Below are 27,181 nucleotides of genomic sequence, written 5' to 3'. Positions count from 1 at the left end.
ATTTTTCAAAGTAGCCACCCTTTCATTTGTTGACATTGCTGCAAGCCTTTGGCTTTCTGTCAATTAGCTTCACTGAGAGAAACAAAAGTGTGAAATAGCTTTTGTTTACTACAATATTCCATTTGTGTTCATTCATAGATTGATGCCTTAATTCTATAATGTAAATAGTATTGAAAATAAAGAAAAAACAATAAATGAGAAGGTGTGTCCAAAATGTTTGACTGGTAGGGTACATAAGCCGTACTAAAAATGTGCTGCTCGGTGTTTTTTCTTCACTGGTAGTGCTTCCTCGCTTCAGTTTTTCTGTGTGTGTGTTGGTTGTAGAGGGCACGTTTTGATCCAAAGTTGAGCAGCAGCAGAAAAAAGAGAAAGCTCAAAAGACTCAGAAACCTTTAGAACACGCCGAAAAGCAGCTCAGGTCCTGTACCATGGGTAGTAACGGAACAAAAAACGAAAAACCAGCTGAAGACATCCAAAAAGCAACAAACGTCAGGTAAAGGTTTCAGTTTCAAATTGGCTATTACAGGACATTATGCAAAAGAACTATGCTGTACATTCATACAAGTACTGTACTTTGTAACTTTAACCTTTTATGGTGCTCTTATTTGTTACTATTCCTTAATTATCATTATTTAATCACATGAACAATCAGCTGATTACACAAAGTAAATTGTTTCAGAAGCAGTTAATAAGGCTCTAATCCTACATTGTAGATCTGCTGACCAACAACATCAAAGAAAGACAAAAGGTAAGCTGTTTCAAAGATGCTTCCAACCATATTCAGGTGTGTGGTTCTGTGTTAGAGTGCAGTAAAGGGTAGTGGTGTGGTGCACTCTAAAAATGCAGACTTCAAACCAAATATTTTAGTAGTGTGGATTTTATTGACATTTTGATGTATATAAGCCCTGCACCACAAAAATAGATTGAAGCCAATAAAACAGTCAAGCTTATGTTGTAAATGGTCTGGACACATCTCACTTTAAATAACCCAGAAGCTGTTTATATATTTTATGACATGATAGTGATACTTTAAAACTAAAATAATATATACAGAAGAAAGAATATCCTGAATCACATTTGCTGATATAATTTATACCAGGGGTTGGCAACTCACAGCTCGTGAGCAGAATACGGCTCTTTCGCCCCTCAGCTGTGTCACCTTTAAATTTTGGTTAAAAAAAGAAAGAAAAAGAAAAAATATATTTTTAAAAAAATGTTACAGGCATAACTTTCCCTTTACCAAAGCAGCCTGATAGGTAATCTATTCCATGCCACAGGTTGAATGTTGTGGGGGAGACAGGTGTTGTGGAAAATCTTAAATTAAACTGCAACTTCCAGGTGAGCGTGTAAAGTGAAGTTTATTAAAGAAAAGGAAAAGAAAAAGAAAAGCACTACACTGGAGAAAAGCATTCAGATCAAACACCGAACAGTTTTCTGAGGATGGACACCGCCTTGAACTCTTTTATACCCTCCCAGAACACTCTCTCAAACAAAGAACATTCCACATCATTGCATATATCTCTATACCTTCAGCCCCATCCTTAATCCCCCTCCCTCACAGAGAGAATTATGATCTTGTTTTCTACTTAGCCGACACATAAGGATTTACATCACTGATAAGCAGAAGGTGTGTCACTATCTGTTTAATGTCTCCCATTAAAATGGCCTCACTGTGTGTGTGTGTGTGTGTGTGTGTGTGTGTGTGTGTGTGTGTGTGTGTGTGTGTGTGTGTGTGTGTGTGTGTGTGTGTGTGTAGAGCATAAGGCCCAATTGTAGTGCACATGCAACTAACTGACAGGAGTGCTCTTGCTATACTAAAGTGATATGATTAAAATATGTGATTAATACATGAGAAAAGAAATCCGCCACCACACAGGGACTGCCCCTCTCTCTGTGCACTGTTTAAGAAAAACCTAGAAAAACAGTAATATTCCAGCAGCTGGGGCGCCAAAATAATACCATCAAATAAAAGAAAATAACTTCCTCATAAAAATACGGTTACTTTCAGTAATGACAATACAGGGAGTGCAGAATTATTAGGCAAATGAGTATTTGGTCCACATCATCCTCTTCATGCATGTTGTCTTACTCCAAGCTGTATAGGCTCAAAAGCCTACTACCAATTAAGCATATTAGGTGATGTGCATCTCTGTAATGAGAAGGGGTGTGGTCTAATGACATCAACACCCTATATCAGGTGTGCATAATTATTAGGCAACGTCCTTTCCTTTGGCAAAATGGGTCAAAAGAAGGACTTGCAGGCTCAGAAAAGTCAAAAATAGTGAGATATCTTGCAGAGGGATGCAGCAGTCTCAAAATTGCAAAGCTTCTGAAGCGTGATCATCGAACAATCAAGCGTTTCATTCAAAACAGTCAACAGGGTCGCAAGAAGCGTGTGGAAAAACCAAGGCGCAAAATAACTGCCCATGAACTGAGTAAAGTCAAGCGTGCAGCTGCCAAGATGCCACTTGCCACCAGTTTGGCCATATTTCAGAGCTGCAACATCACTGGAGTGCCCAAAAGCACAAGGTGTGCAATACTCAGAGACATGGCCAAGGCAAGAAAGGCTGAAAGACGACCACCACTGAACAAGACACACAAGCTGAAACGTCAAGACTGGGCCAAGAAATATCTCAAGACTGGTTTTTCTAAGGTTTTATGGACTGATGAAATGAGAGTGAGTCTTGATGAGCCAGATGGATGGGCCCGTGGCTGGATTGGTAAAGGGCAGAGAGCTCCAGTCCAGTCCCGCCAGCAAGGTGGAGGTGGAGTACTGGTTTGGGCTGGTATCATCAATGATGAGCTTGTGGGGCCTTTTCGGGTTGAGGATGGAGTCAAGCTCAACTCCCAGTCCTACTGCCAGTTTCTGGAAGACACCTTCTTCAAGCAGTGGTACAGGAAGAAGTCTGCATCCTTCAAGAAAAACATGATTTTCATGCAGGACAATGCTCCATCACACGCGTCCAAGTACTCCACAGCGTGGCTGGCAAGAAAGGGTATAAAAGAAGAAAAACTAATGACATGGCCTCCTTGTTCACCTGATCTGAACCCCATTGAGAACCTGTGGTCCATCATCAAATGTGAGATTTACAAGGAGGGAAAACAGTACACCTCTCTGAACAGTGTCTGGGAGGCTGTGGTTGCTGCTGCACGCAATGTTGATGGTGAACAGATCAAAACACTGACAGAATCCATGGATGGCAGGCTTTTGAGTGTCCTTGCAAAGAAAGGTGGCTATATTGGTCACTGATTTGTTTTTGTTTTGTTTTTGAATGTCAGAAATGTATATTTGTGAATGTGGAGATGTTATATTGGTTTCACTGGTAAAAATAAATTATTGAAATGGGTATATATTTGTTTTTTGTTAAGTTGCCTAATAATTATGCACAGTAATAGTCACCTGCACACACAGATATCCCCCTAAAATAGCTAAAACTAAAAACAAACTAAAAACTACTTCCAAAAACATTCAGCTTTGATATTAATGAGTTTTTTTGGGTTCATTGAGAACATGGTTGTTGTTCAATAATAACATTATTCCTCAAAAATACAACTTGCCTAATAATTCTGCACTCCCTGTACAGTTTGTTGCCCTAATTTTACATGGGATTTTGCCTTCTTCAAGTGCTTTTAAACATTAAATTAGGAACATGTTAATGTGATTAAACAATGAAATTACCTATAAACAAGGTCAATGAATGTGGCAATATGAATAATAATACTTAAATGTACAGAAATTTACAGTTAACAGTTGGTTCAAATAATAATGGATTGCATGCCCTGGGACAAACTGACAGAGGCAAGGCTGCCATATTGCACCATTGGCCCCTCTGGCCATCACCAGTAGACGAAGTGTCTTGACCAAGGACACAAAGACCGAGTGTGCGAGCCGGGGCTCGAACGGGCAACCTTCTGATTGCAAGGCGAACTGCCATATCTTGAGCTACGATCGCCCTAAACAGCAATAATAGTAATGATTATTTGATGTTAACAAAGTTTATGAGAATCATTTCATATATTTTTCCACATTTGAATTTAACAGTTCAATCTTTCAAATAACGGACAAATATTTGTGAAATCATGATACATTTGTGAACGTATTTTAACAATCTAAATATGCATATGCACAGACAGATACATTTAATAATCATGAAAATTATGTTTTATTACATTACAGTTATTTTACGTTAATTTACATTTGAAATGTGAAATCACAGTCTATTTATGTAAATTTAATGATATTCTAGAAGAACAGTACAAAACTGTAAAATACTTTTATATTAGGACTTTTTCTTACAGTGTGGTGTGAGAGTAATATCTGCAGTATAAAGTTTACAGAGAGTGAGAAAAAGAAAAGTACGTTTTTAGTAGTAGCTACTACAGCCAAAGAGAGTCTAATGAGCCCATTTCTGACCAAAATGTTAGTATTCAGCTGTTCACTGTGTTCGACACCTCCAAAACAAGGGCGTAGATTTGGCATGGACGGAAGGGACATGTCCCCACCAATATCCAGCAATTATTGAATTGTCCCCACCAATAATTTGATCTCTTCGAGTAAAGAAAAACAAACCCGATAGAAAGAAAAAAAAACGATCTGTCAACGTCTCATTTAGGGCTGGGTATCGTCACTGATTTCTAAAATCGATTCAATTCCGATTCACAAGGTCCTGAATCGATTCGATCCACGATTCCATTCAATTCGATTTGAATCTGGGAAATTTTGCCTCAGACAGTCAGAATTATTATAATTCAGATCAGTATATTTACATATTTTTGTATCTATAAAAAGGAAGCTGACACTCGCAAGACTTTTTCAAAGGTGTGAGCGTCACAGCAGATGCCTTTGTGTCAAAGTAGCTGAAGATAAAACACAGAAAAACATGAAGGTGATTTTCCTGTTCTGGGATTTTATAAAAAATATTCTGCAGTACATCAAAAATGAAAGAAAACCATTAATCAACATTTGAACATTACCTCTGAAGTTACAGCGGTTTTATTAGAGACACGGCTAAGCGTTTTGCATTTTGTATAATTTTAAAAAGTTTAAATTTGTTCAGTATTGAACAGCAGAAATTAGGTTTTCTTTTCGGAAGTAAGTAAAAGGAAAAAAAACATCGGCCGACAGCGCTGTAAAAAACGGAAGTCTTGCGCGTAACAAGCAAGTGAATAATGCAGAAAACAGATTTCGGGGATAGACGGAAAACTGTTCTTGAGGTACACCCAGAGAGAGAGAGAGAGAGCTCTACATGAAGTGTGATTTTATCGTGGTGGAAGCAAAACAGGAAAAGTCAGAGTGAATTCATGACGATGTTTATGTGAAGCGTTTGGATCTTCTTTTGCTGCTAGTTCGGTCAATATTGTTTGGAGAGAGTGTGGTGGGGCGTGGTCTGCGGTGCCGTGCAGGGAGGGCGGACGCACCTGCACGGCATCCATAATCACGCCCGCTAGGTTAAAACACGGGGACTCAGGTGTGTGTGGTTGTTGTTGTGGTGAGTGTGAATAAAAATGTCTCGAAAGGATATTCCGTGGTCCCGCTGTGCCTTATTCTCACCACAGAGAGATAAAACTAACAGCTCTAGAATCATCGCAAAAAGGGCGTAAACACAAAGCGCGGACGCGCCGAAACATCAGAATCAGCAAGCTGTCGGCTTCCAGCCCCGAGCGTGTCCGTGCCATCGGGTGAGAAAGGCGACATCTCACTGATTCTGATCCGCGGGTCCGCGCTTTGTGTTTACGTCTTTGTGCAGAAGCCGTGTACCTGCTCTCATTTACAGTTTTAAATGTTTGGTGGTTGTCAAAATTTTGTGACGTTTCACCTGAGATTCTGGAATTTTGGGCAAAATACATTTATATAAAAAAATCGATTCAGGATTTTAATGAATCGATATCACGTTATCCAAGAATCGATTATTAAAACCCACCCCTAGTCTCATTCACCCAGCGGTGCAGAAAGAGTTAAATTACGTTCTCTAATGGAGTCCTACCTCATGTGACAAATATGGCCAATGTGATTGGCTGTGCCTTTCAGGGAGCTCTGTTTAGTTTCAGCAGCAGCAAACAAACCTGCGCTGCAAGGAGGAGAGGAGGATGGCACCAAAAAGGAAGAACCTGGATATAAGAAATTGTTTTTCAAAAAAACCTGTAAGTCACTTAAAGTCAAAATCACTCATAAAATGTGTCCGTCATAATAACGTTACAGGCTATGCTAGGCTTTGGCCCACATCAGTCTAAAACTATATGTAACCATGAATAACGTGTTTTGGAAACTAACTGCACAACATGCAGCACTATTAGTTCTCTCAGTCTCAGAGCAGCATTTCTAATTTTGATTGAAACTGTCAGAGAAAACGGCAGCCTCGAGCAGCCAAGATATTAGTTTACAGAGGCTGTTAAAATTATATGTCTAACGTTAAAATGTTGGTGACACAATAATTTCATCCTAACAGCACTGACATATTCATAGGGTTAATTTTTGAGACAAAATGTCATGAGGTAGTCGTGATTTTGCAAATATCCACCTTGTAGTGCAGTTTGCACAAAGTGTTTTAAAATGCACTCACACTACAAACATTACTGATGAGTCAAGATCTGCACAAAGTGACAGAAGCACTGAAGCAGCTGCACATTTTATTCTTATTGTCATGTATGTCCTATTTGTCAGGTGACAGCAGAACCAACACAAAGCTCAGAGAGTAATGGTGACACAAGATCACAGGTGAAATTGGGGGATGACCTGTTGGTTCATGACTGTATTTGAAGCACATGTGTGACTGCATGTATGTGGAATGTCTCACTGTTATTCATCAGGTGACAGAGGCAGCTCTGCCATGTTGTAGCTCAGAGGTGAAGAGCCAAGGTCACAGGTGACTGACTGATGATTTGGTGCTACAGATTAACTAGTATTTATTATCATGACAACTGTCAGGCTGCTGTTGTAAATTGTTTCATTAGTGCATATTTGACAAAGAATCTGAATTGACATGTCTCACTTTTTATATGGCACGAATCAATATGTTATTTTATCAGGTGGCAATATGTCCTAGTGCAGTCAGAGGGGAGGAGCCAGGGCCAAAGGTGAGGCACATCAAGCACAGAATAATACTTGTAATCTGAGGATAAAATGCAGGTACTGAGGCTGAAAGAAGCTTCAGTGCTCTCAGAAGACTAAAAAGATGGGTAAGGTCAACAATGACTCGAATGAGATTAAACAATGCTGCTGTGTGTCCACCAGGAGAGACTGGACAGTATAGATGTAAAACAAATATGCCAGCAGTTTATCTCAGTTAATGAGAGGAGAAGGCATGTGTGTGGCCCCTTCACATAGTCGACATTGAGTTGTTGTGTGGGACACCAGTAGTCCATGTTTGTTGCTGTAACAGTAGTTCATGTTTAGAATAAAAAATACAAAATAACACCATAGTATGGGGCAATAGCACTATTGCAATAGTGCCTAAAATGTTGCGTAATTTTGCTGAGAGATCTGTTACTTTGTGGTAATCTTAGATGAGTAATTTTATGGACAAAACCCACCAGGTCATTCAGTGTTTCCTTAGTGCCAAAATATAACAGATGTTGGTGTGCTATAACTCAAGTAATGATATTAAGTCCTTAAAGTCATATTCTTTTATTGTCATGACTCTATTTTATTTTTGTATGATACCTGATTTATATGGATTATGGCTGAAGTAAACTAAAATCTACAATACTTAAGTCATTTGTTTAATAGTAATTTAACATTATATAATTCACATATAAATGGTTATATAAATTGTATAAATATAAATTAAATGGTTTAAAAGTATGTAGAATAGCACATGTAGGCAAGTATATTTCTCCTTTTTTTTATCAAGAAGCAAAGACAAAAAGGGAAAAGAAGAAAAAAAAAGAAACAGGGCAGGGTTCGGTGGTTGAATCATCCGTCCCCACCAATGCCAAAACCAAATCTACGCCCTTGCTCCAGAATACTAAAGTTCTACAGCCTCTCTATCTCTGCACTTTGCTATAAGTTGACCCAGACCAGAAAGCTAGTTTGCAGCTACGAGTCAAAATCAGAACATCAATTATCAGCCAGAGGTCTCTGTACTACGGTCCAGAGCCATGGATCTGGGATAAATCTTCCATTCCAGACACTTATAGGAACATAAAAAGTCTGTTTTTGATATGGAGACAAATATGTCTCAAAGGGGTTAAAAATGCATACAATATGATCCAGAAGCAAAGACTTGTACATATTTGTTTCACACTGGAACTTAGGCATGTGACATGTTCTGTGCATATCAGGTGATTCCTCCACAGGTATTTAAGATTTTGCGAGAGAGCAAGAGAGTTACGTGTAGTTTTAGACATTTGTACACACAGAAAAATTTTGAAAATCAAAATGATTAGATTCGTGAAGATGAACTTCATCGGTTGTTTGTAAATGATCAGTAATTATTCAGGTTTGGATGCACACACTTGTAAAATAGTTTTACATGTGGTCACATTTGTGTGTGGAATGTGGGTCCTTAAAAGTTACACACAAATCACTTTGTAAATCTTAGTTTATGCTTGTGGATCATATCATACCCATTCTTTCCATATTTTGGAGTCCTGTCCATCGTTGGATCCACATAGCTATGCCAGCAGGTTTTCTCAACATGACCTACATGAAGTCCAAACAGTGCTTTTTCCTGACTGATGACACGCTGCAGTCCTGCATGAATATTAAAATGACTTCTTACAGCCCTGATGTGGAGAAGTTCTGAGAGGTTCAGAAACAGAAATCCCAATAAAACTGTGGAAACAGTATCATTTCATATGGTGTTGAGCTGATGTAGTTTTATTTTATGCTCAGGGCTGGATGGTTTATTGCTGCCTGCAGCTTGATGAAGAACACAAGATGAATGCACACACTGAAATTGATTAAAGTCAAAATTACATACAAATATTTTTTATTATTATTATTTTTATCTTTAAATTATTGGAAATTATTGGCCCTGCTACCTTTTATTTGAAGGTGAGATATTTTTTATTAGATTACTTTTCCATCAGCAGAAAGCACGGTGGTGCAGTGATTAGCGCAGTTGCTTCACAGCAAGAAGGTCCTGAGTCAATTCCACCACCTGGCCGGGATATTTCTGTGTGGAGTTTGCATGTTTACGAGGGTGTATGACGCGACACAAAGCAAGGAAGACACAGGGCTTAAATACAAGAATCAGTAACAAGGGAATGAGAAACAGGGGGAAACATAATAGATGTGGCGAGACAGGGAGGAAGCAAAACAGAATACACTGACGTATAATAAGGACTTTCAAAGTAAAACAGGTAACACAAAAACACAGAGGCAAAGATGACAAAGAGGACACAGAACATAGAGATCTGTGGGACAGGAAAGCACAAACTGGAGCTATAACACAGACACTGGGGAGGCACATTAGCAAAACCTAAAGACTAGAAATCAAGAATAGTAAGGAACTAGGGAGCTAGAAATACTGAAAACTTAAACCAAGAGACCAGCAGTGAACACTTATGAAGAAATCAAAGATCAATAATAGTACTCAATTCAAAACACTGTGTCACAGACCCAGGGCCGTGACAGTTTTCACTGACAACATTTCACATGCCAATATGTGTTTTAGGGAAATTGAAAAAATCAGAGAAATTCTAAAAATAACATTTTGACCTGTGTGTGTGTTCATCATGTCTTTACCTAAAGATGTGCAGCAACAGAAAAAAGATGAGGGACATAAAACTCAGAATCTTTCCGAAGAAGCAAAAAAGCAGCCAAAGTCGTCCATGATGGGATCTGGACAAGCAGCACAGAAAAAACAACCACTGCAAACAAACAACAGGTAAAGTTTGTTGTTTACTGTACATGTATCAATGCTGTATATTGATACATGTACACACTGTTAGGAAGTGTTGCTTTTAAAATGTATTCCCCTACAGATTACAGAATACATGCCCCAAAATGTATTTTGTAATGTATTCTGTTACATTACTCAATGAGAGTAACGTATCCTGAATACTTTTGGATTACTTAATATATTATCATGAATGTACTATTGCTGTGTGATTTATTACTTTTACTGAAGGCTACTCATCATACCAACACCAACTAGATTTTTCAATCTTAATATAAATGAGTAACAGTAGGTGGACATTAGGTAAGGCTGCACTTTTTACAGCGATCTTGTATAGAAAACTATTCCATGTGTATATAAAGCAGGTCCTTTTAGGTCCTCTAAAACTGCCTATTGCCTTCATATTAAATAGTTTTTTGAAGACAGACATTATAGCCTCTTAATACGTGTTTTGTTTGGTTTTACACTGGTGTGGAATTACCAAATAGAGAGGGGACAGCCTTATGAAACAGGAAAAGACCTCTGTGTAATCCATTTTTTTCAACAAAGTAATTGTATTCAGAATACCACATTTATAAACAGTAACTGCAACGGAATACAGTTACTCATATTGTGTATTTAAAATACATAATGCCGGTACATGTATTATGTTACTCCCCAACACTGCATGTACTGTACTTTGTAACTTGAACCTTTTCTTGTGCTATTTTTCATTACTATTCCTTAATTAACATGAATTAATCACATGAACGATCAGCCCCATATGGAAAAGAAATAGTAAAAACTTATATGATTTACTCATGAAAGTGGCGACTTTCTCATTACTTTTATATATTGTTTTAGTAAGTCTCCAAAACATACAAGCTTCATTGTATAATTTTTCAAGGGATCTTATATCTGTTTTCACTCTTGTATGCTTTTCATACAAGTTTCACACAAGACAGATACAAACTTTAGAAGATTTATATATATCTTTTCCATATAAGGCTGATTACACAAAGTAAATAATTTCAATATCGGTTAATAAGGCTCAAATCGTACATTGTAGACCTGCAGAATATCCTGAATTACAACATCAAACAAAGAGAAAAGGTAAGTTACAACCTACTGAAATTTACAAAACATACGTCTAAGTGTGTGTGTGTGTGTGTGTGTGTGTGTGTGTGTGTGTGTCTGTGTGTGTCTGTGTGTCTGTGTGTGTGTGTGTGTGTGTGTGTGTGTGTGTGTGTGTGTGTGTGTGTGTGTGTGTGTGTGTGTGTGTCTATTAGTAATAAAGCTCACATCTGTGCCTAAAGTTTTGCAGCCGACAGAAGATTGGAGCGAGAAAACTGACAAACCTTCAGAAGACTCAAAAGATAACCAAGAACAAACAGAACAGCAGGTTGATTCTTGCACCAAGTATCAAGAATCCACCAAAGAGAAAAAACTGTCTGAAGACAGACAGATGGGACAAGAGAACAAGAGGTAATGGTGAAAATGGAGATTTGTGGATCAACTGAGAACACACAGGTTTTGGATCAGTTAATAAAGCTCAAATCTTACATTTTAGATCTGCTGAAAATCCTGATTTACAAAATCTAACAGAGCCAAAAGGTAAGCTACAACCTACAACAGTTTATAACCATATAATTGAATTATTAGGTGTGTGTGTGTGTGTGTGTGTGTGTGTGTGTGTGTGTGTGTGTGTGTGTGTGTGTGTGTGTGTGTGTGTGTGTGTGTGTGAATACTGGGTCTGAAACGTTCAACATACTACCTAAAGACTAACAATGTGCTGCATGCCTGAGCAACAATTACCCTTTGCTGGACCTAAACGTTGAGGATTTGTGCACTTGTATAAATGTTTTTAAGCTGAGTTAAACCTACTGAGTTAGCGAATGTATGATATCATTATATACTGTACAGTTATAATGCTAATGGTAGACCTTAAAAAACATTAAAAGGTTGAGTGAAATTTTGCTCAATTAGTGTTTGGTCTTCATCATTTCAGGAAAGCATACTTACACCAAAGTGAACGTCGTTCTTCTGGGATTGGCCGGGACTGGAAAGAGTGCAAGTGGAAACACCATCCTTAGAGAGAAGCACTTTGTTTCTAAACCCAGTTCAAATTCAGTCACCACAGAGTGTCAGGTGGAAGAAACTGAGATAAATAGTGTACATGTGCGTGTGATTGATACTCCAGACATGTTTGATGATGACACTGAACCATCAGTTCGGGACAAACATGTAAAAAGGTGCAAAGAGCTCTGTGAGTCAGAACTCTGTGTGTTTGTACTTGTGATGCATGTGAGCAGATTTACAGATGGTGAGAGAGACATACTGAAAAAGCTAGAAAACACTTTTGGGACCAAAGTGAAAGAACAAACTGTCATCCTGTTCACCCGAGGAGACGACCTGGAGGAGGCAGACATGACCCTGGAGGATTTTCTTCGTTCCTGTCAACCTGGTCTGAAGGAAATCATTGAAAAGTGCGACAACAGGTGTGTTCTTTTTGAGAACCGCAGCTCAAGTTCAGACCAGGTGGAAAAGCTAATGAACACAGTGAGCGTGGTGTTAAAGAAAACAGCACAGATACAATAAAAAGGTCTTAGTTGTGATTTTTAAGTGAATAAATATATATTAAACCTTTTTGGGTCAGGATGGCAATAATCAAAAGTAACAAATGTCCCACCTGTGGGACTAATAAAGGTCATTTTTTCTTATCTTATCATATCTTATCTTATATATGTATATGTGTGTGTCAAAGTTAAAACCAAAAGCTAATCAACAGACTGTGCATGATGTTAAAATAAACAGCATAGAAGGAATGAAAACAAAATTGTACACACACCAAACCAAGTGATTCTTTGGTCCTTTTTACATCAACCACATTTTCTCTCAAACACTCTTATTTAGCAATTTTGTTCCTTCTTAAAAAAAAACATTAAACAATTTAAAATTTGCTCAGAAATTGGTGTATGTACTTCAATCATTAGTAAACATGTCAAATATTAAAAGTGAATGATAATCATAATGCATGTGTGACAGGGGATTTCTAGGAATCTCCCAAACAGCTCTTCTGCTGAGACAACTGAGTTAGAAAACACAAACACTGCAGTTGATTTACTTGCAAGGGCAGCCACAGAGCGCTCGTACTCGCAGAGAGACGCTCACGGACTCGCGCTCTGTCACTGTCTGCGTTCTTTATTTATACAAGCTGGTTACACGTGTGTACAAAGATAACAAAGTTATTCCAAGAACTCAGAGCTGAGGTTCCCCTTTTCTACATCTGTATGTTCTCAGAACAGAGGAAGCTGTTAGTTGCTAAAATAAGTTTATCACACAAAAGTTGTTATATGAAAAGTCACGCAGACATGTGGTTTGCCTAGTGATCGTAAAAAGGGCACATTTCATGTAGCTGATCACACTATGTACAATTTTCTTTTAACAATGTGTAATGTGGTTTATTGCATGTGATTTCCAAATGCTCTGAGTCTGTAAATGCAGGCTCAGATGAAGTTATGCTGTGCTGTAACTAGTCATGTACCACCATCTACTGAACACTTGATGTTCAAGTACCTTCAAGTACTTTCCTACTTAATTCCTACATTCCGACTTAAAGTTGGCGGTTATTATAACTGAATTCATTTTTAACACATTATTTAATACTTCAAACACTTTTAGGGGTCCTTGACGATCAGTTATAATTGTTCGGAGACCTGGGTTGTCGACCCAGAGTTTTGGGTTTACTTTATTATTGAACTCTGATTTTGATATTATCATTTCTAGTTTTTTGGTTTCTTTGTTGATGTTCTGGTTTCTGTCTGTGTTTCTTAGTTGATCTGCCTCCTCTGTCTGCTGAGTCCCCTTGTCAAGTCTACGTCTCTGTTTTAGAATAGAATAGAATAGCCTTTATTGTCATTGTACAGAGTACAACGAAATTGGAGTGCCACTCCCTTGGTGCAAGTTTCAATAATAAATATAAATGTAAAATATAAAAAGTACAAAAAAACAATCGTAAGTACTCAATCAATATTATGTACAATATATACAGGATAGCAGCATTAATATAATGACAGCATGAATAGCAGCATAATATAATGACAGTGACGGTATGGAATAGGTTCAATTGTTTTTGTGCTTATTTACTACGGTGATAGCTCTGGGAAAGAAGCTATCCCTGAATCTGTTTGTCCTGGTTTTATGTGACCTGTACCGTCGGCCTGACGGTAATAGTTCAAACAGTTGGTTGCTGGGGTGAGAGTGGTCCTTGATGATATTGCCAGCTCTGCTGAGGTACCGAGAGTTTGCAGTGACCTCCAGGCTGGGCAGAGAGCAGCCAGTGATCTTCTGGGCTGTGTTGATGACCCTCTGCAGTACTTTCCTGTCTGCAGCTGAGCACCCTGCATTTCATGTTTCCTCTTTTACTTTGAAAGTCCGTGTCTCGTGTTAATGTATCAAGTTTTGCTTCCCTCGTTAGCCCTGATTTGCACCAGCTGTGTTTTCCTCCTGTCGCTGATTCCCTGATTGCTCCCTCTGTGTATTTAAGCCTTGTGTTTCTCTGTGTCCGTGTCGCGATCTACCCTCATTCACGCTGTCGTCTTTCTGCCTGCCTTCCTGAATTTATTCTTTGTATTTGGAAGTTTTTTACTTTTATTTCAGCAATAAAGCTGTTTTTTGGAGTTCACGTTTTGTCTCCAGAGTCTGCACTTTGGGTCCCCCATTTCACCATTCCTGCCTGCACACAGCCTAAACATCATAACAATAGAACTATACCTGACTATAATATAACTATAACTATCATTTCTTCTTTTATACATTACATAAATTCAAAGAGAAATGTTGAAACCATCGTTTATTTATGGCCAGTGTTGGGGAGTAATGGAAAACATGTACCAGCATTAGATATTTAAAATACAAAATATGAGTAACTGTATTCCGTTACAGTTACAGTTTAAATAGGTGGTAATCAGAATACAGTTACTTTGTTGAAATAAATAGAATACATAGCAATCATCATTTCCTGTTTCATATAATAATAATAATAATGGATTGCATTTATATAGCGCTTTTCGGGGCCCTCAAAGCGCTTTACAATGCCAATATTCATTCACTCTCACTATCCGGTCCCACTATCCGGTCCTGTACCAGCAGACTGAGAGACAGCTTCTTCCATCAGGCCATCAGACTGCTGAACACGTCATAGACACCTCAGCTTCACTACTGGAACTTCAACATTATGCACTCCATACTGTACAGTAATGCCACTGTTTTGCACATGTCTCAACTCTGTATATTTTTATATATTTTATTTATTGTTTACTCTATTTAATTTGTAAAATATGTGTACACACACACACACACACACACGTAGAAAAATATTTAGTATACACATCCAGAAATGCATATACTATTATATATTGTACATATATTTATTAGTTTCAGATGTAGCCATTCTTGTATTTTGCTTGTTTACATTATTGTATTTTGCACAACTCTGTTGCTTGTGAAGCTCGCACACAAGAATTTCACTCACATGTGCTGTACCAATGTACCTGCACATGTGATGTGACAATAAAAGTGATTTGATTTGATTTGATTTAAAATAGCTAAAACTAAAAACAAACTAAAAACTACTTCCACAAACATTCAGCTTTGATATTAATGAGTTTTTTGGGTTTATTGAGAACATGGTTGTTGTTCAATAATAAAATTATTCCTCAAAAATACAACTTGCCTAATAATTCTGCACTCCCTGTATAACTGAATATCATCTGCATAGCAGTGATACGAAATGTCCTTAAAAGTGCTCAATAAGTGTTGAATAGGAAGTAAATACAGTAAGAACAATAAAGGCCCCAAAACTGAACCTTGTGGCACACCATAGGCAAGAAAAGTAGAAGAGGAACTGTACTTAGAGGTAGCCACAGAAAAGGATCGTTCATGCAAATAGGATTCAAACCAGTCCAAAGCAGCCCCTGATATACCCACCCAGTCTCTCAGCCTATCTAGCAGAATATGATGATCCACAGTATCAAAGGCAGAGGTCAGGTCCAACATCAACAGAACGGAGCATTCTCCTGCATCACATCTCATCAAAATGTCGTTGGAGACTCTAAAAAGTGTAGTTTCAGTAGAGTGAACTCTACGAAATCCAGATTGGAATTTATCCAGAATGCTGTATTCATCTAAAACAGCTATAGGCTGCTTAGCCACAACCTTTTCTAAAATCTTAGCAATGAACGGTAATTTTGAAATTGGTCCGTAGCTACTAAAAAGAGAAGCGTCAAGCTTAGTCTTTTTTTAACAGTGGGTGAACAACAGCATTCTTACAATAAACAGCGACCTGACCAGAAACCAGTGAGGTATTGATATTTGTAAGCACACAGGGGCCGATAGACTGAAAGACATTTTTAAACAAAGATCCAGATAAAATATCAAGAAGGTAGGTGGATGTTTTAATCGAATCAACTAAATTGACCAGCTCTGGTAAGGACACAGGTAAAAATCTTTCTAAAATTACAGGCCTAGCTCGAGTTGGAGCAGACAAGCTGTTTAATTTCCTCACCACTTGCTAATGTTACTGAATCTGTGGAAGCTCCACGATAGCCACCACAAGAAGTAACGAATAACGACCCTACCTAAATCCCAGTAACAATTAACGCGCTCCTGATTTTGGCATAATAACTAGTTACCGTGCACGTTACCACAATAATAATCTGGTTACTGTAATGCGTTACTTTATATTGCTTTAGTCCCTACACAAGGGTTCGGCAGGGTTAACTGATGGCACGACCATAGCTGGACTGGCCATCGTGCATACACAAAGGCTCGGTGATTTTTCATTTTTATGGGCCCATGATTTTTTTTTTTTTTAGCAACGGTATAAACAATGAAAGATGGTGGATTGGCCAGATGCTGGCAGATGTGTAAAAATAACTCAGTTGTTTGGTGGTGGCTTTGGCGGAGCTGCCACAAGAGGCCAGGTGGATGAGGGAAAGGTGAGGCAGGAGGAGGAGAGACCCGAGGCGGCCGTCGGTCCGAGTGTCAGGTGAACTGAGCTTCAGGTCAGAAGTTATGACCTGCAGTCTATCTGGGTCAGATATAAACCAAGTTTAGGTGGAGTTTATTTTTGCTGTGCTGACTTTTTACCATCAGTTACTATAACTCATACTGCGTACTAGCTAGCATGACGGAGTTTCTATACAGCTGGGTGGTGCTATGATGTTACTGATAGTGAACTTTATTTTATTCATAAGGTTAGTTAGTAGAGTTGTCAACCGTCCCGTAAAAACGAAATAGTCCCATATTCAGAGAAAATATCACGCGTTTCGTATTGAGCTGAAAAGGAAGACAGATTGTCCCGTACTTCAGCTAGGATGAAAAAAGACACAAAGCTGGAGTTATTCTGCATCTTTGCACTGTCAGCTGCCTTTTCTTCTCTCATTCAATCATGAAACTGATCAATGATCAGCTGATTGTCTCTCTTGTTTGTTTATCGCCCACAGGGGCGCCCACTTTAATCGGAAGGTTGCCGGTTCGAGCCCCGGCTTGGACAGTCTCGGTCGTTGTGTCCCTGGGCAAGACACTTCACCCGTAGCCTACTGGTGGTGGTCAGAGGGCCCGGTGGCGCCAGTGTCCGGCAGCCTCGCCTCTGTCAGTGCGCCCCAGGGTGGCTGTGGCTACAATGTGGCTTGCCATCACCAGTGTGTGAATGTGTGGATGACTGGATATGTAAAGCGCTTTGGGGTCCTTAGGGACTAGAAAAGTGCTATATAGATACAGGCCATTTACCATTTACTTTGCTCCAGAAAGAGGAAACCAGCGGATGTCGCGCTAAACAACAGCAGCACGTTTAAGCTTGATCAGCTGTTGTTAGAATTTATTTAATATTACTTTCTAGTATCATCTGATGTTTGCTGGAGCCACAGCTGTAAAGCTGCTGGTCATGATGTTGGTTTGTATATCTGGTGAGAGGGAAACATGAAGATGGAACCAGGAGATGTCCTTACTGAATCATCAGAGCTGAACAGGTGATGGAGAAACAGGTTTACCTTTTAGGTGACATGAATGAGTTGAAGTTATGAACTGTTTCTGAGAGACAAATAACACCAGGATCCTTTTCTAAGTAGCTGACAGCTGGTAAGAGTGCAGGGGCGGGTCTAGCAAAGCTTTTGCCAGGGGCCTGGTAGGGCATTAACAGGGAAAGGGGGGCACAAAGAAATACTTTTCTTTCTTATTCTCCTTTAAAATGTCTTGCTTTTAATAAATACTCTCCAAATCTTACAACCAAAGTTTTTATCTGACGTAAAATGTTTAGAAATCATACATATACCAACAAGACTGTACATCACTGTCACAACAGCGTTTGTTTTCATTCAAAGGCTTTATGGATTTTCCTATAATACCTGGTGGGCCGGTCTCTAGTCAAAATACCCGGGCCAATTTTTTGTCCCAGTCCAGCCCTGGGCACGACATGCAGTGAATTAATCTGAGAGGGTGCAATAAAAAAAATGGCTGGGCCAGCAGTGCACATCGCAAATTAGCTCACATAGAAACATTAGTTGCACCGCTTCTTAATGACGGTATCTTAGCTAACAACCCCAACTACCAGATTGAACTTGTAATTGGCTAAAAATCACTTAGACTACTGGTGAGAGGGATGTTGCAAGCTGTCAGTTTTTACAAGCGATGTTGAAATTTCCACGTTCTGACATTTCAAATGCTTCAGTAATATAGAGCGTTATTACATTTATTGCTAATGCAATTATATGGCACATTGACTTTTGAGGAAATTTTAGATAGCACTCGTCATCAAAAAGGTTGCCTACCCCTGCCCTACACTGTATGCGCAGAATAGTTTTCTATATGAGATCGCTGAAAAAAGTGCAGCCTTACCTAATGTCTACCCTACTGTTACTCATTTTATATTAAGATTGAAAAATCTAGTTGGTATTGGTATGGCTAATAACCTTCAGTAATAGTAATGAATCACACAGCAATAGTACATTCATGTGGTTGTAAAAAGCATGATATAAGTATTCAGAATACGTTACTCTCATTGAGTAACTTGAGAATTTTGTAACGAAAATATGTTACAAAATACATTTTGGGGCATGTATTCTGTAATCTGTAGTGGAAAATATTTTAAAAGTAACCTCTACAACACTGATAATGGTGTCACACATGACACACCCCTAATGTTGCACAACAGGTCCACATAATCCAGGCAGAGACAAGCACAACCTTTAGTCACCACAGAGGACTTTGAGCCAAGGATAATGTCTCACAGTAAGTTCACACAACAACTATGTTTTAATTGTATGTACTGTATCAGATATAGTAATGTTGTTTTTAACTATTTTCACAGATAAGATTTCAGTCATGATTCTGGGCAATATGAAGTCTTTGAAGAAAGCTCTGATAACCAACATCCTGGGGAAAGATTTATCTGTTTTAACCAAAAAAAAGATTCTGAAAAACACTGAGATATATGACGATGATACATTTGAGTTCACATGTACACCAGATCTGAGCACAACATGTGATGATATTAGAGAGCTATTTTCTAAGAATCCAAACTTTGACCTGTGTTTGTTGGTGGTAGAGGATGGATTTTCAACAGGAAATGTGCAAAAGCAGATAAAAGACCTCAACAAGAAGACTGGAAAACCAAGAGAAGAGTTGACAGTTGTGCTTCCACTGAGATACAAATTTACAGAATATCCATTCAAATTCTACACTCTCGAACAGGTTTTCAGCAAACTGAGCAAACTACTTAAAGATAAACAACTGATGCCAACCAACAGAAAGAAAAGGAAAAGGTAGAGACAAATGAATGGGTGTCAAATATTTATTTATAATTGTTTGACAGTACTTTTTCAATTACAATTGTTCAACATGGTGTTCAACCGACCAGGAAGCTCTCTTTGCTTCCTGGTCGGTTAAACCAGTTAATGTGGTTTAACTTCTACATTTTAGGCCTGCTGACACTGCTGAACCACAAGATGGAAGTAAGAAGAAAGGTAAGCCACACTCGCTTGCTCTTTGTGTGTGTGTGTGTGTGTGTGTGTGTGTGTGTGTGTGTGTGTGTGTGTGTGTGTGTGTGTGTGTGTGTGTGTGTGTGTGTGTGTGTTCCAAAGGTTTTTAAAGAAACAATTAATGTTACTTATGTAATGTTATTTATAAAGGAAGCTTCTATTTGACCTTTTTGTTCAGGCAGCAAATACTTCAGACTGCAAATTACATAACGAAACAGCTTGGAATCACCTAACCTAACATGCATGTCTTTAAGAGGAAGCTGTAGTATGGGCTCGAATTGTGGTCATTAATATTCTGTACTTGTAAATCAAATGCGTATTTGAGTTTTGTAACCTTTTAAACCAAAATGTGTGAAAGTTTTATGTTTGTGCATCTACAGATGAGAATTTGCGTGTGTGTAAAACATATTTGTGTTTGTAAAAAATATTTACACGAGTTACACATTTTTTCTTAAGGTCTGGTTACAGATACAAAGCAAGAAACTATGTGTAGAACCTGTTCCCTGGCTGCATGTGGCTTTCAACTTACACATACAAATTTTGACCAAATTTTTCTTCCTTTTAGCTGATTGATCAATATCATGTCAATCACAAATTTTAACAATTCAGAATCAGAATCAGAATCAGAAAGGGGTTTATTGCCAAATGTTGAGCAGGTTTACAACATTAGGAAATTCCTGCGGTGCTTCAGTGCAAACATAGTGTCATAAATAGCACTTAAATAGACATGAAAAAATAAAAGTAGGGATAAGAATTAAAAGTGCTACGTAGAAAGATATGTGCATGAGCTATACATGAGATATATACATGAGAATAAGAATTAAGAGTGCTACGTTGAAAGATATATACATGAGTGCAGGTGGTGATCAGTGCCAAACATGGAATGATGCAGTGAACACAGCGTAGGGTCATGTGTTAGTGGTGGGAACAGTCATATGGTTATTGTTCATGTGTCCAACAGCAGAGGGGAAGAAACTGTTCTTATGGCGAGAGGTTCTGGTGCGAATGGACCGGAGCCTCCTGCCTGAGGGGAGCAGGTCAAACAGACTGTGTCCAGGGTGAGAAGGGTCAGCTGAGATCCGAGCTGCACGCCGCAATGTCCTGGAGGTGTACAGGTCCTGCAAAGATGGGAGTCTGCAGCCAATCACCTTCTCAGCAGAGCGCACAACACGCTGCAGTCTCTGTTTGTCCCTGATAGTGGCTCCAGCGTACCACACGGTGATGGAGGAGGTGAGGATGGACTCGATGATTGCAGTGTAGAACTGCATCATCGTCCGTGTTGGCAGGTTGAATTTCTTCAGCTGCCTCAGGAAGTACATCCTCTGCTGGGCTTTCTTAATGACGGAGGTGATGGTGGGCTCCCACTTCAGGTCCTGGGTGATGGTGGTACCCAGGAAGCGGAATGAGTCCACAGAGGTGATGGGGGTGTCAGTCAGGATGATGGGGGGGAGTGGGGCTATGTGCTTCCTGAAGTCCACAATAATCTCCACTGTCTTCTGGGCATTCAGCACCAGGTTGTTGTGGCTGCACCAGGACACCAGACGTTCAACCTCCCTCCTGTAGGCAGACTCATCCCCGTCCGAGATGAGTCCAATAACGGTGGTGTCATCTGCAAACTTGATTAGCTTGACAGACTGGTGGGTGGAGGTGCAGCAGTTGGTGTACAGGGAGAAGAGCAGAGGAGAAAGAACACAGCCTGAGGGGAGCCGGTGCTGATGGTCCGGGAGTCCGAGACATTCTTTCCCAGCCTCACATGCTGCTTCCTGTCCGTCAGGAAGTCAGTGATCCACCGGCAGATGGGGTCAGGCACATTCATCTGGGAAAGCTTGTCTCGGAGATGGTCTGGAAGGATGGTGTTGAAGGCAGAGCTGAAGTCCACAAACAGGATCCTGGCGTAGGTTCCTGGGGAGTCCAGATGCTGCAGGATGAAGTGTAGGGCCATGTTGATGGCATCGTCTACAGACCTGTTGGCTCTATATGCAAACTGCAGGGGGTCCAGGAGGGGGGCCGTGAGGGTCCTGAGATGGGAGAGAACTAGGCGCTCAAAAGACTTCATGACCACAGATGTCAGAGCCACGGGTCTGTAGTCATTTAGTCCAGTGATCCTAGGTTTCTTGGGGACAGGGATTATGGTGGAGGACTTGAAGCAGGCAGGCACATGACATGCCTGCAGTGAGGAGTTGAAAATGCCAGAAAACACTGGGGCCAGCTCGTTTGCACAGTGTCTGAGGGTGGCAGGAGACACGCCGTCTGGGCCGGGAGCTTTCCGAGCATTCAGGTTCTTAAACTGCTTCCTCACATCTGCTTCATGAATATGAAGAGTTGTGGTGGGAGGAGGTGGTGTGAAATCCTCTTTTGTGTGGGGTGAGGAGGGGGGTGTTGTAGGTGAACAGTTTGAAGGTGGTGATGGCTCTATGGAGGGGGGAGAGGTGGGGGAATTAGTGTCCAAAGTGTCTCTATTGTTGGGGCCGTTGGAGGTGTGAAGGCTGCCTGATGGCTCGTCAAAACGACAGTAGAAGTCGTTAAGGGTGTTGGCCAAGAGCAAGTTATCAGTGGAGTGGGGGTTTTTAGGCTTGTAGTTTGTAATATTCCTAAAACCTTTCCACACAGAGGCCGAGTCATTCTCTGAGATCTGCTGCTGCATCTTCTCAGAGTGCTGATGTTTAGCAATGTCCACTTCTTTAGTGAACCTGTACTGTAGCAGTCCCTGTCTCCGCTTCTGAACGCCTTTCTCTTTTCCAGCCACAGCTTTTTGAGTTTAGGAGTAAACCAGGGTTTGTCATTGTTATAACTCACCCTGGTGCGTGATGGCACAATGCTGTCCTCACAGAAGTGGATATAGGAGGTGACACTGTCCGTAAACTCGTCCAAGCTGTTAGAAGCAGCCTTCATTGTGTCCCAGTCTGTAGACTCCAAACACGTGCGAAGCTCCTCCACAGCCTCGTTGCTCCACAGTTTTTTAGTCCTCACGACAGGTTTGGAGAGCTTCAGCCTCGGTCTGTACGCGGGGATTAGGTGGATCATGACGTGGTCAGAAAGTCCGAGTGAAGCGCGGGGCACCGCGTGATAGGCCCCGCTGATCGTGCTGTAACAGTGGTCCAATGTCCTCTCCTCTCTGGTCGGGCATTTAATATACTGCTTATATTTCGGAAGCTCATGGCTCAGATTGGCTTTGTTAAAGTCCCCAAGAGCAATGATGAGAGAGTCCGGGAATGTCCGCTCCGTGTGGAGAATCTGCTCCGCGAGTGCGCACTGAGCTGCCTGCGCATCCGCATCTGGCGGGATGTAAACAGCGGCCAGGATGAATGAAGCAAACTCCCGCGGAGAATAAAACAGTTTGCAGTGGATAAAAAGGTATTCCAGAGAGGAAGAGCAGTGCTGAGCAATCACTGTCACATCTGTGCACCAGCCACTATTGATGTAGAAGCAGAGACCTCCACCTTTGGACTGTGTAGTCTGGGATTCAACTAGAGAACAGATGGGTTTGGCTGTTGGAGGGGTGCTTTACGGAGCTTCAGATCCTGGAAGAATAAATTCCCTTTCATGTGCCAGCCCAGCGTTTTCCTTCATCACCACAAAGGAAAACAGTCTGTGCGTGTCCGAGTTTACGTGCTTATACAGGGACCTCCAGAGCCTTTTCAACGGCTCTGTGGACCTTCTGGGAAAAGCAGTATTGTGGAAATGACACACACTTCACTACTGGGGATAGTTACAAAGCTTTCTTCGTTACGCGATACATGTTTTTATTGAACATTTGAAGATAAAACAACACAAACTCTTGTAGAGGATATAGAGTCAGAGATACAAATGACAAGGAGCTAGTAGCTAGGCGCTAGTTCACATAGAGCTACTGCAAAAACCCACAGAGCCCAGCAGCCAGCGCAACAAATTCTGGATCCTTGGCTCTTAGTTAGCATTAGCAGCACATGCTGGGTCTGCTGTGAAAGGACCTTTATGCTGCGCACTGTGACTCACAGCAATTTCTAACCACTGATATACCAAAACTTTATCCTAGCTTGACTGCCAGTTTTAGGTTTTCGTAAAGATGTGAGATTAATCTTCCATCTTCCTGTTTTTATAGACTATCTAGAAGGCTGTCTGGCAAGGACTTCTCTTTATTATCATCTTTAGATGGTCCATCAGTGTATTTCAACTGTTGTTCAGCTTTTTGATTACAGAGAAGGAGAAGGCTGTGGGAAAGGTGAAGATGCTAGGTAGAAAGCTACCTACACCTAGCAAGAAAAGTTGACTTTAACAGGAAATGAAATGTCAGTGGACAAACTTCTCAGCCTTTTGTGACAGTTAACTGTTTTGAAACATATGAAAATGAAGGGTTAGTTCAATAAAGGTATTGTCTTAAGGATGAATTTGCATTTTTTGATTTAAATATTTATCACTCAAACATGGTGATGGCATTGTTGCATGAGTAAAAATACAAACACACCCAAACTTTGGACATAATTTAATCCTGTTTTAGGGCCCTATTATGATGAAATATTTATTTAAGGCATTTTAAAACTTTTTGGGACCCACAGACACTCTGAAAAAGTATGATTTGATTTAAAGAAACTACTTATTTTATATTTAACTCAACTTCAGCTTGTTCTTTACTTCAGAAAAGCTCACCAGCACCAAAGTGAACCTCGTTCTTCTGGGATTGGCTGGGACTGGAAAGAGTGCCAGTGGAAACACCATCCTTAGAAAGAAGCACTTTGTTTCTAAACCCAGTTCAAATCCAGTCACCACAGAGTGTCAGGTGGAAGAAACTGAGATAAATGACTTACATGTGCGTGTGATTGATACTCCAGACATGTTTGATGATGACACTGAACCATCAGTTCAGGAAAAATATGTAAAAAGGTGCAAAGAGCTCTGTGAGTCAGAACTCTGTGTGTTTGTACTTGTGATGCATGTGAGCAGATTTACAGATGGTGAGAGAGACATACTGAAAAAGCTAGAAAACACTTTTGGGACCAAAGTGAAAGAACAAACTGTCATCCTGTTCACCCGAGGAGACGACCTGGAGGAGGCAGACATGACCCTGGAGGATTTTCTTCATTCCTGTCAACCTGGTCTGAAGGAAATCATTGAAAAGTGCGACAACAGGTGTGTTCTTTTTGAGAACCGCAGCTCAAGTTCAGACCAGGTGGAAAAGCTAATGAACACAGTGAGCGTGGTGTTAAAGAAAACAGCAAAGATACAATAAATAAAAGGAGGCTTGGATATTTTTGATTATAAATGCAAATAGTATGGATCTTTTTTAAAGGTGTGTCTGTGTGTGAGATTCGTTAGTTATTAGTATTAACTTCGAATTTGTAATGTGTGTGTAATTGATGCAAGATTTTTACTGTACTGAATTTTAATTGGTGTGAAAGATTTACAATAAAACAAAGTTCAGTGTGCCTTATTTCTCTTTGGTGTTTGGACCTTGCCACGCTGATTCTGTCCTGTTGGATCAGTGAATTTCTTCATCAGTTTGTCTGGTTTGTTGTTTTTTTGTTTAGTTGTTTTGGGGCAGGGCACACAGCATAGTTACTTCTTTTGGAAGTAACTAAATAGGGAATATGGTAACATGTTGAAACCAGGGTGCGAGCTGTCCTTAATGATGTTTGCTGCTCAGTGGAAGAAATACATGTCCATCAAGCAAGGTGAGAGGGCAGCCAATGATCTTTTGTGCTGTCATGACTACACTCTGAAGCCTCGCTCTATCCACCTTAGTGCAGCTGCCGTACCATACTGTGATGCAGTAGGTTAGCAGGCTCTCAACGGATGAGTGGTAGAAGGTCAGCAGCAGGTTGGAGTTCAGCTTGTACTTCCTGAGGACCCTCAGGAAGTGCAGTCGCTGTTGGGCCTTTTTGACTACCACTGAGATGTTGTCTGTCGAGGAGATGTCAGCAGAGATGAGGACACCAAGGAACCGGAAGGTGTGGACCCTCTCCACACACTCCCTGTTGATGTAAAGGCGGGCTAGGTCAGTGCTGTGTCTCCTGAAGTCGACAATGACCTCTTTGGTATTTTGGCACCAGGCTGCCAACTTCAGGTCTTCCTCTGTAGTCTGCCCTGTCTCTCTTTGAGATGAGTCCAACTACCGTGGTGTCATCAGCAAACTTGATGATGAGATTGTTGTTGTGGGTCGAACTGCAGTCGTGGGTGTAGAGAGAATACAGGAGGGGGCTCAGCACACAGCCCTTTGGGGAGAATGGCTCAGTGTGAGAGTGGAGGAGAGATGAGGGTCGAGTCGTACAGTATGGGGCCGGTTTGTGAGAAAGTCCTTTATCCAGGAACATGTGAGAGGGCAGAGACCAAGACTCACCAGTTTGGTGATGAGGATGTCCGGGATGATTGTATTAAAGGCTGAGCTGTAGTCCATGAAGAGCATTTGGACGTAGCTCTGCCACTGCTCTAGGTGACTCAGCACAGAGTGGAGGGCTATGGTGATGACATCTTCTGTGGATCTGTTTGCGCGGTATGCAAACTGGTGGGGGTCAAATTCTGGGCGGCGGTAATCCTTGAGGTGCTGAAGAACTAGTCTCTCAAAGCATTTTATGATTACCGGCGTGAGGGCCACAGGGCGGTAGAGGCCAGCGATGATCTTTTGTGCTGTCTTGACTACACTCTGAAGCCTCGCTCTATCCGCCTTAGTGCAGCTGAATGGGAGCCGTAAGCCACTGCAACAGTGTGCGCCGTCATCTTGCAGTACAGGGTGGTAATCATTCAGGCTGATAATGGTAAATGGTAAATGGCCTGTATTTGTATAGCGCTTTACTAGTCCCTAAGGACCCCAAAGCGCTTTACACATCCAGTCATCCACCCATTCACACACACATTCACACACTTTGGCACTGGGATGATTGTGGCTGGTTTTAGACAGGATGGTATGACTGCCTGATCCAGTGATAGGTTGAAGATTCTGGTGAAGATGAGGGTGAGCTGGTGGGGACATGCTCTTAGCACCTTGCCAGGTACTGGCTTTCCTGGGGTTCACTGCTAGGAACACACGTCTGACATCATGCTAATGGGAGCCGTAAGCCACTGCAACAGTGTGCGCCACTATCTTGCAACATGTCATATAAATCATGTAGTGCACCTTGATACAGCTGTTGCAATTTGGCACTGTATAAAAACTGAATTGAATACATGTGCATCTAAATACTTTGTTATTAATATACTTACATTTCCTAAATTATAGTTTGAACCATTAACATCTTCTAAACACAAAGATGGTTTGTAATTAAGACAGCACTTTATTTACAGACGGTGAATCCATCATTTATAAAGTTTTAAAATGTAGTCAGTAAACATTTAAGCATTATTAACAAGGAT

General features: G+C 40.4%; 2 protein-coding genes across 2 annotated transcripts; both read left to right on the top strand.

The window, feature by feature from the left end:
* The first annotated feature begins 319 nt into the window (after positions 1-319).
* LOC113028854 (immune-associated nucleotide-binding protein 7-like) lies at positions 320-13,754 on the top strand. Its single transcript, XM_026179290.1, has 7 exons — positions 320-493; positions 714-748; positions 9,695-9,830; positions 10,891-10,934; positions 11,138-11,306; positions 11,392-11,435; positions 11,830-13,754. Exons 1-7 carry the CDS (start codon positions 429-431, stop codon positions 12,417-12,419), a joined length of 1,083 nt encoding a protein of 360 aa, XP_026035075.1. The 5' UTR covers positions 320-428; the 3' UTR covers positions 12,420-13,754.
* A 5,315-nt stretch (positions 13,755-19,069) lies between these two features.
* LOC113028853 (immune-associated nucleotide-binding protein 8-like) lies at positions 19,070-25,221 on the top strand. Its single transcript, XM_026179289.1, has 4 exons — positions 19,070-19,109; positions 19,189-19,642; positions 19,800-19,843; positions 24,445-25,221. Exons 1-4 carry the CDS (start codon positions 19,100-19,102, stop codon positions 25,062-25,064), a joined length of 1,128 nt encoding a protein of 375 aa, XP_026035074.1. The 5' UTR covers positions 19,070-19,099; the 3' UTR covers positions 25,065-25,221.
* The last annotated feature ends 1,960 nt before the right edge of the window (positions 25,222-27,181 follow it).

This window comes from Astatotilapia calliptera, chromosome 9 (assembly GCF_900246225.1).
Source record: "Astatotilapia calliptera chromosome 9, fAstCal1.2, whole genome shotgun sequence".
Classification (NCBI taxonomy): Eukaryota; Metazoa; Chordata; class Actinopteri; order Cichliformes; family Cichlidae; genus Astatotilapia; species Astatotilapia calliptera.
Note: the sequence above shows the minus strand (reverse complement) of the source record. Positions and strands in the feature narration are given on the sequence as shown.

Coding starts and splice junctions, on each gene's coding strand:
- LOC113028854 (XM_026179290.1), top strand. CDS start 429: ATGGGTAGTAACGGAACAAAAAACGAAAAACCAGCTGAAGACATCCAA. Junction 10,935..11,137: donor ACATCAAACAAAGAGAAAAG/GTAAGTTACAAC, acceptor CTGTGCCTAAAG/TTTTGCAGCCGACAGAAGAT. Junction 11,436..11,829: donor AAATCTAACAGAGCCAAAAG/GTAAGCTACAAC, acceptor TCATCATTTCAG/GAAAGCATACTTACACCAAA.
- LOC113028853 (XM_026179289.1), top strand. Junction 19,643..19,799: donor AACAGAAAGAAAAGGAAAAG/GTAGAGACAAAT, acceptor TCTACATTTTAG/GCCTGCTGACACTGCTGAAC. Junction 19,844..24,444: donor AGATGGAAGTAAGAAGAAAG/GTAAGCCACACT, acceptor TATTTTATATTT/AACTCAACTTCAGCTTGTTC.